The sequence below is a fragment of the Heptranchias perlo genome, chromosome 23 (assembly GCF_035084215.1).
Source record: "Heptranchias perlo isolate sHepPer1 chromosome 23, sHepPer1.hap1, whole genome shotgun sequence".
Taxonomy (NCBI): domain Eukaryota; kingdom Metazoa; phylum Chordata; class Chondrichthyes; order Hexanchiformes; family Hexanchidae; genus Heptranchias; species Heptranchias perlo.
This window is the reverse complement of record NC_090347.1, coordinates 30,889,913-30,906,886: the sequence shown is the minus strand read 5'-3', so window position 1 is coordinate 30,906,886 and position 16,974 is coordinate 30,889,913. Positions and strand designations below refer to the sequence as shown.

Below are 16,974 nucleotides of genomic sequence, written 5' to 3'. Positions count from 1 at the left end.
GTGTAAAATGTTTACTACCTTCATCTTTGTATGCGAGAAAATGGTTTCTTATATTTTAAAAATGCTTCTTAGTTGTGTGAAAATTAACTGGGATAAATTCATACAGTGTAGTGATAGAACTACCATCGCACAGTTCACCTATTGACTTTTTTGTGACCCTTTTCCAGAACAACTGCTATTTGGATTGAAGGACAAAGATACTATTGTCAGGTGGTCTGCAGCAAAAGGGTAAGTAAGTTGCCCTGCATTAGGTGATGATTCCTATTTTATGTTATGTGTAATGATGGAATCGTTTGAAATATTTTATTTTTATTTCATGGTGATTGTCTCAGTTGAGAATAAATGACACTGTAAGAGTAACTGATTCATAATAACTGATGGAAGCAGAGCTTCGTTGTGCATCAAGCAAGGAAAGTCTCAAATGTACCCTCTTTTATATGAGTTTAGGTAAACAGGGTTTTTCCTTTGGGTTGGGTAAACAGCCATTGCAAGAGGTTTTTGTGGAAATATCCATAAGTGCCTGTGAGAAAATGGTACCGGCGATGAGGAACTTTAGTTATGTGGAGAAACTAGAGAAGCTGGGATTGTTCTCCTTAGAGCAGAGAAAGTAAAGGGGAAATTTAATGGAGATGCTAAAATCTATGAAGGGTTTTGATATCCTAGATAGGGAGAAACTGTTTCCACTGGCTGGAGAGGTCGGTAACCAGAGGACACAGATTTAAGTTAATTGGCTATTGAGAAGTACCTGATTAATTTCGAATTGAGCCTACTTCTGCAGCGACGCAAAGACAGACATATAATGAGGCAGTAGCCTTACGTTTCTCGGTTCCCTGCTTTGCATTGACTGTTTCATGTTTGGAGTAATTGGTCACATAATGTTTCATCAGAGTCAGTCATAAAATTACTGAAAAAACTCTTTTATTGTTTTGGAACAGTTATGCATGGTGGAAGTTGTGCTATGATTTCCTGCTTATGTATAATTATTAGTCCAATTTAACTATTAAAGGAAGAAAGAACTAATATTTATAGAGTGCCTTTAATGTCCTCTGGATGCTCCAAACTGTTTCACACCCAATTAATTACTCTGCATTGTAGTTACTGTTGTTATGTAGAAAGTGAGGCAGCCAGCTAGTACACAAAAGGACTTACGAAAAGCAGTGAGATTTCTGACCAGTTAATCAGTTTTTGTTGGTGTTGGTTGAGGGTTAAATGTTGGCCAGGACACCGGGAGAATTTGTCTCTTCTTCAAATAATGCCTTACTTTATGCCCATCTGAACAGACAGGTGGGGACCTTGCTTTAACGTTTCATCCGAAAGATGGCACTTTTGACAATGGAGCACACCCTGAGTACTGTATCGAAGTGTCGGCCTAGATTATGTGCACTCGTTCCGGAGTGAGTCTTAAACCCATGATTTTATGACAGACGCAAGAGTGCTACCACCAATCCGAGCTGGTTTGCTTATGGAAACTGCCCTTTTGCAATTTAAAAGTGCTGGAACAAAGCTTGAATCATAACTATTGGTGACAACTAGAGAGGGATAAATATCAATCCAAGTCCAACAAAGCTGTTTAAAGTTTAAATTAGTGGAAGCAAGCAACAGTGATGATGAGCATTAGATTTCAAAGACATGAACAGAGAATAAGAATTGGCTTGACTAGCATTGGAGGAAAGCCGGTGCCATCACGAAGCTGGAATGCATAGACCAGGAGTAGAGGAGGAAAAAGAGTGGTGTGGATACATGGGTGAAGAAGAGAGGTAACAGCATCGGCATGAGGAGGCACCATATTAGCATGAGCAAGCACAGTACTAACGTAAGAAGGGGGGAAAAAAAGGCATTATTGCAAGCGCGAGGTAGTGGAAAAGGAAAAATAGTACTAACATGCATTTGCATTGGTAGAGATTCAACAACTACACCATTCATTTAGATCCAGTTGATTCAGTCTATACCTCTGCAGAATAATTTGATCATATTTAACCTTGTTCCGTTAATTTTAAAGAGCCTTTGAATTGTTAGACCATAGGCAGGATTGTATGGACTGAAAGGCTAGTACATTGACTTGGTGGTAAAATGTTTGGTGCACTTTTGCGAGTAGATCCAATATTGAAGGCAGAATATGCTGCAAAAGAAGTGATTCTAGTTGTTTTTGACTTAATGTTAGAAGCATGTAAGCATAAATTTTAAATGTTACATAAAGCTCAGGACTGGCAAAAGAAATGGAAAAGGTATTGAAATTGTAGTCAGAAGGGGGGAAAATGTAACATCTTAGGATGAAATGCATCAATTATATTAAGAGAAAAGTTAAAAAAAAATTGTTCCAGGCAATTTAAAGGATGATTGCTTGACCAAAAGTACAGGACCCTAAGTCAGATGGCCAAACGAACTGATCATTTTGCAGCCTCACGATTGGAGCTGACAGGCGGGTGGGAAGACATCTGTCCCGAATTGATTGACTTGGCAGGCAATTCACTGAACTGTGTAATCCACTGGCAGTCCATGAGCTGGTGTCTGTACAGCCCAGATTGCAGATTCAAGGGAAATTAAATACATTCAGATAGGACACAAAGCAAGTAATTGCTGGTCTGAAAGGAAGTCCCAGACACAGTTGAATAGATTGAGTGCTATTGTGAGAAGTGAAATTGTTGGGAGCTGTGTGGTGGCGAAACAGGCTCGAGGGGCTGAACGGCTTACTCCTGTTTCTAGAAGAATTGCCCCATGTATGGGAACAGATAAAACTCTTTTGCAGTTGAGTTTTATTGCTTGGTGTTTGGTGTGAATGAGGAAGCTGGCTGGCTGCCTTGAAGTTAGTTTAAGCAATTGAAGAGATGTGTTTGATGTCAGAGGAGATAATGGGATCAATATGTTAAAAGATGAAAGACTAAGCATTGAAACAACAAAGGTAAGAGGTGGTAGTCACTGGTTCAACTTAAGAGCGACATTTAGAAACTGTCTTAAGAATTAAAAGAAACAGGATTTTCATTGCCTTATCAAAAAGCATGGAGGAGATTGAGATTCATTAATTCAGTCATTGCACTGCACTACAAGAGGTCTAGAATTTGTGAGCCTTGAGGATTTGTAAACTGCAGGAAGTTGATGAACATAGAGTGGAACCATTATCAAAAGAATGGATAAGATTGGATGAAGAGTGGGAGAGAAGAAAGGCCCCTGGGAAACTCCTGAGTTAGTGCAAAATGTGTCAGAGATAAGCCATCAACTACAACACAGATATGGTGCTTTGAGGGGCACGAGATGGTCATGAGCAAAGCTTTAGTGACAAGTCATATGCTGGTAAACTTGTTTAAGAATGCATGGTGCTAGACTTTGGAGTTGCTCAAAGTAATGACAGATGATTTACCAAATCCAAAAGCACTGAAGCAGTGGACCAACTGGCCTCCTTCTGTACTGTAACATTCTTAGATTCTGATTCCAGAGTTGCGCAGCATAAGCAACAAGATCACCGGTGATAAGGTTGGAGCTAAAATCACACTGGTGATCGTACATTACAGCAGAACTTTCAAGGTATGAACTTGGACAGTGAAAATTAGCAGGGAAGTTTGATTGTGAGGCGCATCACTTCTGAACCCAGTGTCAGCATATGCACACTTTTCACCAGGGATCATAGGTTGCTCCTTTTTTCCCCCAGGCATTGAGGCCAAATGTAGCAGTTCTACTACCAACGATCTGAGATCAGCTTAAAAAAAAAGCATTGACCAGAGAATGAAACATGGAAGAAAATGGTTGAGAAACAGATCTTTCCACTTTGTGAACATTTGCACTACATAGTTGACAGTGTGAAATGTGAGACGTTCTGTACTCACAGTTAAACAAAAAGACAAATGTCCATGTCCAGAAATACACATGTTTAGTTGTGCCCAGAAGCACATTTGTGTTAGAAATATTGAGGAATTTACCAACCAGTACTTCTAGTGATATTGTTTATTAAGCTGCTTAACGTTAATTTCTTAAATAGTTGCTAGCAGAAAATACAGTAGCTGCAAGTTTTTGGTGCTAACCCTCTGGAAAGGCTGCATTTTCAATCGTAAAACAAAATAGACTATTTCTATTCAAAAGAAAATGACAGAAATTCATTAATTCTGACAGACGATAAATGGTGAGAGAAGTTTTAATTTTGCTCAACTTTATCGATTCTGATTTTTGTCTCAGTCCTGAAAAAATTATAGAATTATACTTGTGTATAATGCCTTGGGAAAAAAGGAGCAACCTATGATCCTGGTGAAAAGTGTGCATATGCTGACACTGGGTTCAGAAGTGATGCGCCTCACAATCAAACTTCTCTGCTAATTTTCACTGTCCAAGTTCATACTTTGAACAACTCCAAAGTCTAGCACCACGCATTCTTTTGTACATCATCAGTGAAGCCACATTTGGAATATTGTGTGAAATTTTGTTAGTTCTGCCTTCAAAAGATGCAATTGAAAGATTTGGGAGAAGACTGGCTGATGCTTTTGAGACTTAAGACGCTAACTTATAAAAGCAGACTCATAAACTGAAACATTTTGTTGTTGAAACAAAGATTGAGAAGGAACGTGACCCGTGTGTTTAAAATGCTGAAAAGCATGGACATTGTGGTTTTAAGCAGGCAGATAACATTGAGCGCAGAACCATAAGACCAGAAGAACAAATGTAACCAGCCTCAAGTGAGTCTAGAGAGTAGAGCTTTTCCTCCCCCACAGAATAGTTGAGATGTGTAATAGAGTCCCAGCAAAACTGGTTAGTATTATGTCCAATAAACATATTTAAAAGAAACTGGATAAATATTAATTAATGTAATTGAAAGTTTTAAATATGGAAATGATCAAATAAGGTGTATAATATGATGATTGGTGTCTTAGTTGCTGAGAAAATGAAAATGTATTTGATGGAAAGTAGCTGGTCAAAGATGAATATTTTGTAGACCTAACAAATGTGGGGAAATGTAAGTTTTGTTATTGACAAAATGTGGCCCTGTGTTTACGCTCATATGCAATTTATGGTCAAATGGACTTCTAGAACACTAAGATCTACAGGAAACCCCCTAAGAAAAAAGATACTGTTCTGAGAAATCAATGACTTGTACACACTTAGGAGGTTCTGACAGTCTTCTTCCAGACACTGGTTTTTCAAATATTGTGCATTTTGTTTTCTAGCTGCAGCTTTTAAACCTTTAAAACAATGTTCAATTATGATTGCTACTAGTCATTGATTTTATTCTTAAGAATAATGGCAGGGTCACCAGTATAGTGTGATTTCATTGCCCAAAAATAATTAGTTCTGGATCAGTTTCGTAACATAGACATTGCAACAGTATCTTTTGATTCCGCCCATAAATTCCTTTCGTAAAAGCAATCTGCATAATTCGTTTGCAGACTCAAGAAAGGCACTTATTAAAGGTGTTTCTTAAATTAGGCTCAATAGTATTTATTCCATACAACAAAGCAAGTTTGGTAATACTGTCTATGTAAAGAAAGAGCTCGCATTTATATAGCGCCTTGCATCTGTTTATAGCTTCATGGCCAATGAATTACATGGAAATAAAGGCACTATTTTTATGTGGGCATCACCATACCCAATTTGCACACAGCAAGCTCCCACAAACAGCAAATGAAAAAATGATCAGTGAATCTGTTTTGGTAATGTTGGTTGAGGGATAAATTTTGGCCAAACTACTCTAGAACTTCCTGTTCATTTTTGAATAGTGTCATGAGATCTTCAGTGTTCATCCAAACAGGCAGGTGGGACCTTGGTTTTGATGTCTCAACTGAAAGATGGCACCTCTGAAAAATGCAGCACTGCTTCAGTACTGTACTGAAGTGCCAGCCTAGATTATGTGCTTAAGTCCTTGAGGGAAGTTTGAAGCCACAACCTTCTTGCTCCGAGATGAGCGTGCTACCGTTGAGCCAAACTGGTGCTTGAATGAGATAATTGTACGCCTTTCTACCAGAACCCTCCAGCCAACTCCACTTACTGACTTCAGTGCTAATCAGATTCTCTATTACACCCATAGTTATGTCTGTAAGATCACTTGGCACCAGCCAACATTTGTATGGGTCATTTGGTGAATTAAAACTACTACAGTCTTCAAAGAGGTTTTTTTTTACATTTGCACAGTTGAGAGGAGCATAAAGGATGATAACATTTGTATTGAGATTTATGTACTTATCTTCTACCATATTTTAGGATAGGAAGAGTGACTGGAAGACTGCCAAAAGAACTCGCAGACGATGTTGTTGGATCTGTGCTTGAATGTTTCAGGTAATGATTTTTTGTTTTGCAAACACTTCTCCAGGATTTTTTTTGGTTCCATAAGCGATAGAGGGAACTGGAACAGCTTATGTCTCACAAGCTTGACCCTATATTTTACTGGGAGAACTGAAAGGAGTTTAAAACTTGTATTGGAGTGGTATTGGGCAAGCCAGAAATTTACTCAGGCTAACAACCCTGACTCAGTAAGTGATGATTAATTTTGCATTTAAACATCTGCAGTTTGGAGATAGAGTTTTAGTTTCCTTAAGAGGAGAATTCCATAGGGAGAAACAGAGTAGGAAACTTTAATGCTGTTTTCTGTGCAGATATGTAGAATTGATACCCAGTTATTTAATTGTGTAGACAGGATTGCAATTAGATGGTGTTATATATTAGTATTGAATCTGCTTTACTAATTTTTAACATAATTTTAGGTAATTATTTGTGCTTTAGAACTAAGAATTAACATTTGTCCCATTGTACCTTTCTGGATCTTGCACCCTAGACTTTGGCTGAGGACAAACAGATGACTGTCTCCATATTGGTTGAGTTCACCAGTACTACCCTATGGTTAGCTGGTATAAGATGTTGAAGTGTGACCGAAAGCAGACCCCTAACTCATTCCCTTACTCTTCCACTCCCCAATCAATAGTTTATTAGCTTCATATTTGCTACTATGCTTAGTAACATGCCAGTGGTTGGCAACCCTCAAACTGGGGAGTAGACCAGGTGTGACTGGGGTATGAAACTCATATTTTAACCTGGGTATCTGTCTGTGATGTAACAGGTTAATGCATTGCACCACTGGTGTTGTAATTTTGGGGCATGGTTTGGATATATATGTATTTCTTTTGTCAAATGTATATTTTCCCCTACGTATGTATTTGACGTACGAGACAATAGGCACTAAATTGGGCGTGTAGCACCCCTTCTTTCGGCGCTACGCGGCCTCTCCAACATCCAAGATGGCGTCTTGGCTGCGCACGCATGTACGTTTCCAGCGTGACGTGCCCCGGATGCCGCCTTGGTATAGGAGTTAGCGCATGCGCAGATACTGAACGCTGGCTGCATGTAAAGTAAGGAGAAAATGGATACAAACAGTGTGCAACGCTGATTTGAAGTGATAGACACCATTTTGGCACGTAACGCTCAACTCAACGCACAGTCTTAACCCCGACCATCTGAACATATCTTAGAGTGCCCGGAGGACCCCCACCAGCGCTATTTAAAGGGACCATGCAGGACTTACATGTTAGTTGATGGGTTATTGCTTCTGGCTGCTGATGCATTTGTACCTGTCTTTGGAGGTCTCCTATACTTGAATACGAGGACTAGGGGACATAGCCTAACATTGAGAGCCAGGACGCGCAGGACTGAAGTTAGGAAATGCTTCTACATGCAAAGGGTGGGAAAAGGTTGGAAAGCTCTTCTGCAAACAGCAGTTGATGCTAGCTCAACTGTGAATTCTAAATCTGAGATTGATAGATTTCTGTGAATCAAGGGTATTAAGGGATATGGGACTAAGGCGGGTATTTGGAGTTAGGTCACAGGTCCGCCATGATCTCATTGAATGGCGGAACATGCTCGAGGGGCTACATACCACTGCCACTTGTTGTCTACTGATATGTGCCACCTTCTCCTGCAAGAAAGCGGGACGTGTGTCTGGGTGATGTGCCTGTCATGGTTGAATATCTGCCAGTGTGTGTGGCCTGTGAGTTGTGGGTGGGCGGCTTGCAGCAGTGGTAATGTGTAAGGGTGAGACGAAGCATCTGATTGGAAGAGTCGAGTACTGATGGAAAGAGTTTGTTGGTATGTGGGTGATGGGGGGTGTTGTGCGTGGAGCAGTGGATGCCGCTAGTGGTGCAGTTGGTAGGAGATGCTGCATGACAGTTGACCTCACTCACCTTGACCACTCATGTCAAAGCATTGAACCTCTTCCTGCACTGCATCCATGTTCCTGATGCTGTGCGCCTGGCATTGACTTCGTCTCCCACTGCCTTTTTTGCATATGTCTGGAGGGCCTCTTTCACCCCCCGTGTGGATATAGGATGCCCCTCCTTCTGTTCACCTCTTGCACCGATGCCTCTAGTGCATCAGCAGAGAACCTTGGTGCATGCACTCTTGCAGGCCTGGTACAAACTCAGATCGGCAGATTGGTGAGGTCTGGCATGCAGATTGGAGGATGTGGGATTTAGTGGTGCACAACCTTTATTCAATGTTTTAACATAACTCATCAGTTTGTAAACTTAAAGACAGGACCTGCATCTGTGTTTTATGTGTGTGATGCCTGATCTCTGTTCAGACTCCATGCAGACAGCAGACTGTTATTTTCAGCAAATAACAGGTACTTTAAGAGATTTTTAACAGACAGCCTGCCTTTAAGAGATTGGAACTCCCCTTGCTGGTGGAAAGTGCAAATTGCATTCAATCGACATGCAAGGCCTGGACTTGAACTCAGCTCGCAGGTGAGTACTGAGGCAGGACGAAGTTCTCGTCCTGCCTGCGCAGGGGCCATTGGGCACGGGGTAATAATGGATCGTGCTATCCCTGCCCAATAATAGGCCCTATCCAATTCCCCCCCTAATTTGCTATAATTGCCTGTGGATTTATTAGCGTGACAAGCAATAATTGGTTTCCCCAAAACCAGTTGTCTTGGTCCCTAGCCACATTTTATCACACCTAGAAATTAAACAAAAGATTAAATGGCTGGAGGCGTCAATAACATTTCTACAGAAAACCCGTCTAACTGGAAATGAATACCTAAAGCCAAAAGAAAATGGGTTGGGCAGATTTTCAGTGCTTTATATTCTTCTGAGATGCAAGGGGTGGCAATAACTGTTGGTAATAATGAGCCTTCCAGGCTTGGTGGACTGCTTTGGACAAGAGGGAAGATGTACTTCTAATTAGTGATTAAGCACTAGTTAATATAGGGTCTCAATCAAGTGACACTAACATTTTTCCAAAGAGCTTTTTTCCTCACTGCTATGTTATTTTTTTTTGAGGGGGGAGGATGGTAGGCAGAGAGACAATTTTTATTCTGTGACTTGCTGTTCACCAGCCATTGAGTTCTGTTTGTAATATTGCATGCTGGTGTGCAATACTTGCACAGATATATGCCTGAAATTAATATTCAACTTAGAAATAATCTATGTTACCATTTGTTGGATTTTCCTATCTTTATTTTCATTTGTCATATTAATAGTTATTGGATAATACTTGGTACTTGAAACTTCATTCATTTCTGTACTGAATAGTCTTTATTGGATGGGCAGACAATCCCCATTCTGCCCATAAAATCTGGAGAATAATCAAAAACTCATTAACTCTCTGAGTAGAAATCTATCAGTGATGGTACATTACCTGTTTAAACCTTCTCCTTTGAACTTACCAGTCACTTATCAAAGATGTATTGTTATTCACCACATAATTCTTGACATAACATTTGTACGCCCTTAGCATTGATTTACCTTCTCCGATTGATTTACAGGTAAAATGCTGATAATTTGATTTTCAGGTCAAATTTCCTCCTATGTAATGTTATATTAATGCACAATATAAATTATATTTATAGATGAGGAAAGCCAGCACGGATTTGTTAAAGGCAAATCGTGTTTAACTAACCCGATAGAGTTTTTGATGAGGTAATAGAGAGGGTAGATGAGGGCAATGCAATTGATGTGTATATGGACTTTCAAAAGGCTTTGATAAAGTGCCGCAGGGTAGGCTTAACATCAAGATTGCAGCCCATGGAATAAAGGAGGCAGAACATGGATACAGAATTGGCTAAGTGACAGGAAACAGAGAGTAGTGGTGAACGTTTTTTTTTCAGACTGGAAGGAGGTGTACAGTTCCCCAGGGGTCGGTGCTGGGACCATTTCTTTTCTTGATATGTATTAATGACTTGGACTTGGGTGTACAGGACACAATTTCAAAATTTGCAGATGACACAAAACTTGGAAGGGTAGTAAACAGTGAGGAGGATAGTGATAGATTTCAAGAGGATATAGACAGGCTGGTGGCATGGGCGGACACATGGCAGATGAAATTTAACGCAGAAAAATGCAAAGTGATACATTTAGGTAGGAAGAACGAAGAGAGGCAATATAAACTAGAGGGCACAACTCTAAAAGGGGTACAGGAAAAGAGAGATATGGGGGTACATGTGCACAAATCATTGAAGGGGGCAGGGCAGGTTGGGAAAGCGGTTCAAAAAGCGTACGGGATCCTGGGCTTTATAAATAGAGGCATAGTGTACAAAAGTATGGAAGTCATGATGAACCTTTATAAAACACTGGTTGGGCCACAACTGGAGTATTGTGTCCAGTTCTGGGCATCGCACTTTAGGAAAGATGTGAAGGCCTTAGAGAGAGTGCAGAAGAGGTTTACTGGAGTGGTTCCAGGGATGAGGGACTTCAGTTATGTGGATAGACTGGAGAAGCTAGGGTTGTTCTCCTTGGAACAGAGAAGGTTACGAGGAGATTTGATAGAGGTATTCAAAATCATGAAGGGTCCAGACAGAGTAGATAAGAGAGAAACCGTTCACATTAGTGGAAGGGTCAAGAACCAGAGGACATAGATTTAAGGTGACTGACAAAAGAACCAAAGGTGACATCAGGAAAAACTTATTTACACAGCGAGTGGTTGGGATCTGGAAGGCACTGCCCGAGGGGGTGGTGGAGGTAGATTCAATCATGGCCTACAAAAGGGAACTGGATAAGTACTTGAAAGGAAAATATTTGTACAGCTACGGGGATAGGGCGGGGGTGTGGGATTAGCTGGTCTGCTCTTGTATAGAGCTGGCGGGAACTCGATGGGCCGAATAGCCTTCTTCCGTGCTGTAACCTTTCTCTGATTCTATATTTTTAAAGGAGATTTTGCTTTTCTTGTGCATGAAGTTATGCTATGATGTGTCAACTTTGATAGTGAGATGTAAATCTTTGCCATTTATTGTAAATCAAGATGTTGACACAGTTCTGGCTGCTCTGTTGAAGTCTATTATTGTCAAACGTCAATACTGGAATTATCCTTTTGATATGATTACAAAGAGCAGTAATGAAATTAAATTTGCTAAATTTAAAAATAAACTACTTTTATATGCAGAACATAATAAAATGGAGGGCTCAGAGAGGGCTATTTGGCCCATTGAAGCATTTAATTGTATTTTCAATAACTACAATGTTTCCCCCTCCCCAATCAATTTATTTGGTAGATTATTCTGTACATTCTTCACTTGAGTGAAGAAACTTTTCCTGATATCTGTTCTAGATGTACTTATCATTAATTTCTATAGTGTCAGCCGTGGCTCAGTTGGTAGTGCTCGCGCCTCTGCGTCAGAAGGTTGTGAGTTCAAGTCCCGCTCCAGAGGATTGTGTGCAAAATCCAGGCTGGCGCTCCAGTATAGTACTGAGGGAGTGCTGCCCTGTTGGAGGTGCAGTCTTTTGAATGAGCCGTTAAACCGATTTACAGGTTACTGAGTTAGACGATCAGCCATGATCATTTTGAATGGCCTACTCTTACTCCTATTTTCTATAATTCTATTTCTGTCTTCTGGTCCTAAACTCTTGGAAAACTTGGAAATAATAATGTGGTTTTACCGTAACTGGTTTAACTACATCATTTAATATTTTATATACTTCAGTAAGGTTCTCCCTTAACTATCATCATTCCAGACTGTAAAGCTTGAGCTTATTGTATGTTTACTCTTGGCTAATCCACTTTGCATGTGGATCAGTCTTGTTGCTCTTTTCTGTAACCTTTCTAGTGCAAGTATATCTTCCCCAGTATACAAATCCTATTATTCAGGCTATCTGATATTAAATTACATTTTTAAAAATATATATTGTTACAGTTTTCAGGAAACAGACACAGCCTGGCATGGTGGATGTCTTGCCCTAGCTGAGCTGGGCAGAAGAGGATTGTTACTTCCTTCTCGGCTCCCTGATGGTATGTAATAAGTCAGACGTGCGTTTTTTAAAAAGATGCTTCTTTTACTAAAAATAGCAGAATATGTTAAATAACAGCAGCAGCACGCCCATTTCACACTGTCTGACAGTAAATATGCAATACTTAGCTGTATGAAAGAATATCTTCATTTAACTCTTTCTTTTGCTTGTGTTTATTAAGAGACCCTTATTGGGTCTCATTAACTGAATTTTGAAAACAGTTCGTTCTTGTATGTAAACCATTATACTTGTTAGTGTTCGATCCTGCTCCAATTCCCCCCCCCCCACCGCCCCCCGATTTCCCTCCTGTACTTCACCTCTCCTTTAGGTAGTGACTCATCCTGAGGTGTGGTTCCACAGCTGCTGGTAGCCCTTCAGTATCTTACCAAAGTAGCCATTCTACATGGTGACTGTGGACTTTAGGCATCAATAAACAATTTGACAGTGGGGGCCCAATCTTGCCTTTCCCAAGATCTACACCTGGAAACTTCACTGAGTGGGGTGGAGTGGGGTGGAGTGGGGTGGAGTGGGGTGGAGTGGGGTGGAGTGGGGTGGAGTGGGGTGGAGTGGGGTGGAGTGGGGTGGAGTGGGGTGGAGTGGGGTGGAGTGGAGTGGGGTGGAGTGGGGTGGAGTGGGGTGGAGTGGGGTGGAGTGGGGTGGAGTGGGGTGGAGTGGGGTGGAGTGGGGTGGAGTGGGGTGGAGTGGGGTGGGGTGGGGTGGAGTGGAGTGGAGTGGAGTGGAGTGGGGTGGAGTGGGGTGGGGTGGCGGCAATGGTCACAACAGTGATCAGGAATAAATACAGAAAATTCTGGAAGTACTCAGCAGATCAGGTAGCATTTGTGGAGAGAATAACAGAGTTAATGTTTCGGGTCGATGACCTTTCATGAGAACTCCAAGAAGTCAGAGATTTAACAGTTTCCAAGCAAGTGCAGAGCCAGGGAAAGAAGGGGAGGAGGAGAGGAAATAACAAAAGGGAAGGCCTGTGATAGGTTGGAGGGCAGGACTCACCTTGACGGAATTTTTGGGGCACTGGGTGGTGGGAAGGAAGGAGGTGAAAGGGCTGTTGTGACCAGTTTTCTCCCTTTGTAACCCATGCATGATGAGACCAATTCTAGTGCTCCCACCACTACCTTAGCTAAGATTAGCTAACTCAGCACAGCTCCGTAATCCAAACCTGAAACATTTCTGGTAGTGTGGCTTGCTACTGCACCAGGTGGTACATTTACAATCTCTTTTCACAATTGTTCTTTGATACAACAACTGCATAACAACCCTTTCATACGTGCTTTGTTTTAACATAGGGAGTGAAATTCCTTATTTAAGAAAAAACGGGATGCTTGTTTATCTATGTAATTAATGGCCCACTGACTAAATCATTTTCTCAGAAATCATACATTTTAATGACATGTACCACAATTTTTGCTGCGGGTTGTTAATTATGGAGAAAAACAGAGATTCTCCCGTTTTTTGTTAAATGGAACTTAGGTCCTTGGTTTAAAAAAAAATGACATTTAGTTGGAAAAATATTTGATAATACAGTTACGAAGAATGTAGGTGAATTTTTTTTTAAAATTCCCTAAAAAATTAGATCAGTACTGCGGATGTTGTGTATACAGAAAGAGCGGGCATGTGATTTGCTGACAGCCTTCACTGTTGTCATTCTGAACCAACTACTAGGAAATATGTGGGTCTGCTTGCCCTTGGCTTCTCATTCTCTCTTCCCCCCCCCCCCCCCGAATCCTATGATTTGACCAAAGTTGGGAAACCCTGTGCAAGGCCACTGTTTAATTATCTTAACTGAGACTGTTAGTAGCCATAATGCCTCACTTTGATGAATGAGATGTTGTCAAGTGTTCGATTTGTATGGAATTTCAGTCTCTTTATTTGTCTAGAACAATTTAAATAAACAGAATGCTATTAAAACATGTTGGTTGTCATTCTAAGGTTAGAACTTGAACATGCAAGTTGTATATTGTCCTGTTTGCTTAAATTAATCCAGCTGTGTGAGAGGAAACAACAGTGTCACACAGGCATCACTGGACTGGTTTTAGTCCAACTTGTTTTACTTTATTTTTATCACTCAAGCAGCAAAGTGAGGGCTTGCGACATCAGAAACTTTCTGTTGGATTTATGTTGGGCTTGAAGGCATGTTGGATCACTGTACAGAACAGTTGAGATCCATATGCCATCATATTACCAATTTGGTGCTGTATTTATTTAGCCTTCATGGTGCTAAAATTCGGCATCAAAATTGGTCTGACTATGCATTCAGTTTTAGTACAGCAGCTGAGGCCAACGCAGCGTGAATGAATTCCGGTTACACTACTTAATCAGCACAAGTCCAATACTTTGCTTCCATTCCTCTCCTTCCCCTTGCTGATGTGAACTCGCCACGCTGAAACAAGCCACATGCACTTAGCATTCAAGTTTTGCACCATGTCCTGCTCTACCATTACCCTTGTTCTTTCTAACCTACGTTGGTTTCCAGTCCATCAGTGCCTTCGATTTAAAATTATTATCCTTGTGTTTAAATTCTTTCATGGTGTCGTTCCTCCCTATCTCTATATTGCCTCAAGCCCCATACTCCCCCCATGCTCTCTCTTCCTCCAATTCTGGATTTGTACATTCTCCCTCCTTTGGCACTGTTGGCAGCCGTGCCTTCAGCTGCCATGGCCCTACACTCTAGAATTCCCTCTCTAAAGACATAGTTGTGCTCTGAGTTTCAGATGAAATCAAAGCACCAGGTATGCGTAACATGACAGTTGTGATTGAACAGCAATGCTTAATGTTAGGTTGGTTGTAGAAGATTAACTGCTTTCCAAGTTTGACAGTATGTTCTTGATTGTATCTTAAAAGTTGCTTTACAAATGATTGAAAATTTGCAGTTCTTTCAAGCAAATTGAATTTTTTTCCATAATTTTCTCATCTCTCCTGAGTGCCCAAATTCTTGTCGCATTTGAGCTCTGCAGGCACCAGCTGCTCCTCAGTACATCGTACAAGTGTCCATTCTTCATGATTAAGCTTAGACAGTGAGTGTTGGCAGGCTATTCCATTATGAAGGAGATCACAGTGGAACTCCATTCTGTCCTCACCCAAATTCCATGCACTATACACTTTCCAGCTGAGATCACCAGGTACCCATCAGGCATAGGAACTTTTCCTCATTTTTTTCCCCCTCTCCTTAGATTAGGGATACTGGGGGCAATTATAGCATCTCAGCTACTAACCTAGTTGAGATCAACTAATTAAACCTGGGACCTTCTGGTTTGTATGGCTTCACACTACACCAGACACTACCTTTATCCATTAGGTCTTTGGTGAAGATCCAGGAAAATATGTAGAATATTAGTTCTGTTTTAATGGATGATAAGACTACATAACATTTGAGAGGTTCAGATGATACAATCACAAACCACAAAGATAAAACTATAGCTGTTAGCAAATATCCCTTGAAGCTTGTAACTCGCCTCAACAGATTGCTTATATTTCTGTTGGGCCAGAAATCGCTCCGAGCGATGAGGCAACTGCCATTGGCGCTCCTGCGAACTAACTTAACGAAATTGCTTACTGCGGGCTCTGTTGCATCGAATTGCTTGAATTTTAACTTCAAAAAAAATTGTGCGCTATCAACCCAGCGGCTGGAAAAGTCTGAGGGGAGAAGACACGCCCACAAAATCTGTCAGGAAGAGAAGTCACACCCACAGATTCAGCCTGCATTGCTCAAACAGGCAAGCCGACTTCATTCATTTAAAGTAGTATTCTGGATGTAATTGTGAACAAAAATTTTACATTTTTTTATAAAAAGCCAAAGAAATAATTGAATTAAATTAAAGAGACAGAAGGGAAAAGATTAAATAAAGATGTTTTTTAATTTTTTAATGACCAAAAACTATTAAAATACAGAGTAATATGAGACTCCACATTTTTAACAGTTAATTTTCAGTTGTTTGGCAATCATTAAAACTTAGTTTAGACCTGTATTTTTATGCGTACCTGTTTGGTGGCATAATTGGTTACTTTTCAGCTGGGCAGATAAGCAAGTTGGCGATTTTTCAAAGATTTCTTTGATTGCAGCGTGTGATGCCCCTTTAATTCGAAGCTGTCATATCACCTGTGATATGTAGGAGCAAGTTCTGGATTCTCTGCGTTTCACTTGCTCCTTCAATTCGCCACTAACAACGGAGAGTGCTGTTGAGTTCCTCCGTTATTTTGGGAGCGATTTCTGCCCCATTAGGATATTTCTGTATGAGTGATTAAGTTGCTGCCATAAGTCTGTGTATAATTGCTTTATGCCAGTTTCCTGTAAATAGTGATGGTTGTCATAATTGGGTCTGTGCTTCTCTTCATAAGACAGCAGTCTTTTAACATTGAGTCATATGACAGGAGATATCAGTTATGTAGAAGTAGTTTTGATTATGTACCGATTATATATTGCATTTTGCAATTATTTCTCTAAAGTAAGGCTTAGATGTTAAAATAGTGCCAAATAATATAGCTGTAGTGAATAAAATTAATGGCAGTTGTGATTTCTGGACAACTGTACACACAAGGTTGTGTGGCAGCCAATGCTCTGAAATTCACCCCACAATGTAAGCAGGGCAGGTTACAGAGCACCAGGAGTCTTCAGCCGCAGTGCAAAACCAATGGTTAAAAATGAAAATCTATTTTTCACTACAGTAATAAGATAACGTTAAAAAAGTTTTTTTTACTTTGAAGTATAATTTTCATGTCAATTAGCTTCCTGCTCATTATACTTTGATGGCTTTTTGAATGATTTACCTGATCTCTT

General features: G+C 40.5%; 1 protein-coding gene across 1 annotated transcript in view; it reads left to right on the top strand.

The window, feature by feature from the left end:
- tbcd (tubulin folding cofactor D) overlaps window positions 1-16,974 on the top strand; it is a 259,910-nt gene that overhangs the window by 41,064 nt on the left and 201,872 nt on the right. Inside the window, exons 11-13 of the mRNA XM_068004296.1 lie at window positions 168-228; window positions 6,178-6,252; window positions 12,092-12,186. Coding sequence (XP_067860397.1) covers window positions 168-228; window positions 6,178-6,252; window positions 12,092-12,186 — 231 coding nt within the window. The remainder of the gene's footprint in view (window positions 1-167; window positions 229-6,177; window positions 6,253-12,091; window positions 12,187-16,974) is intronic.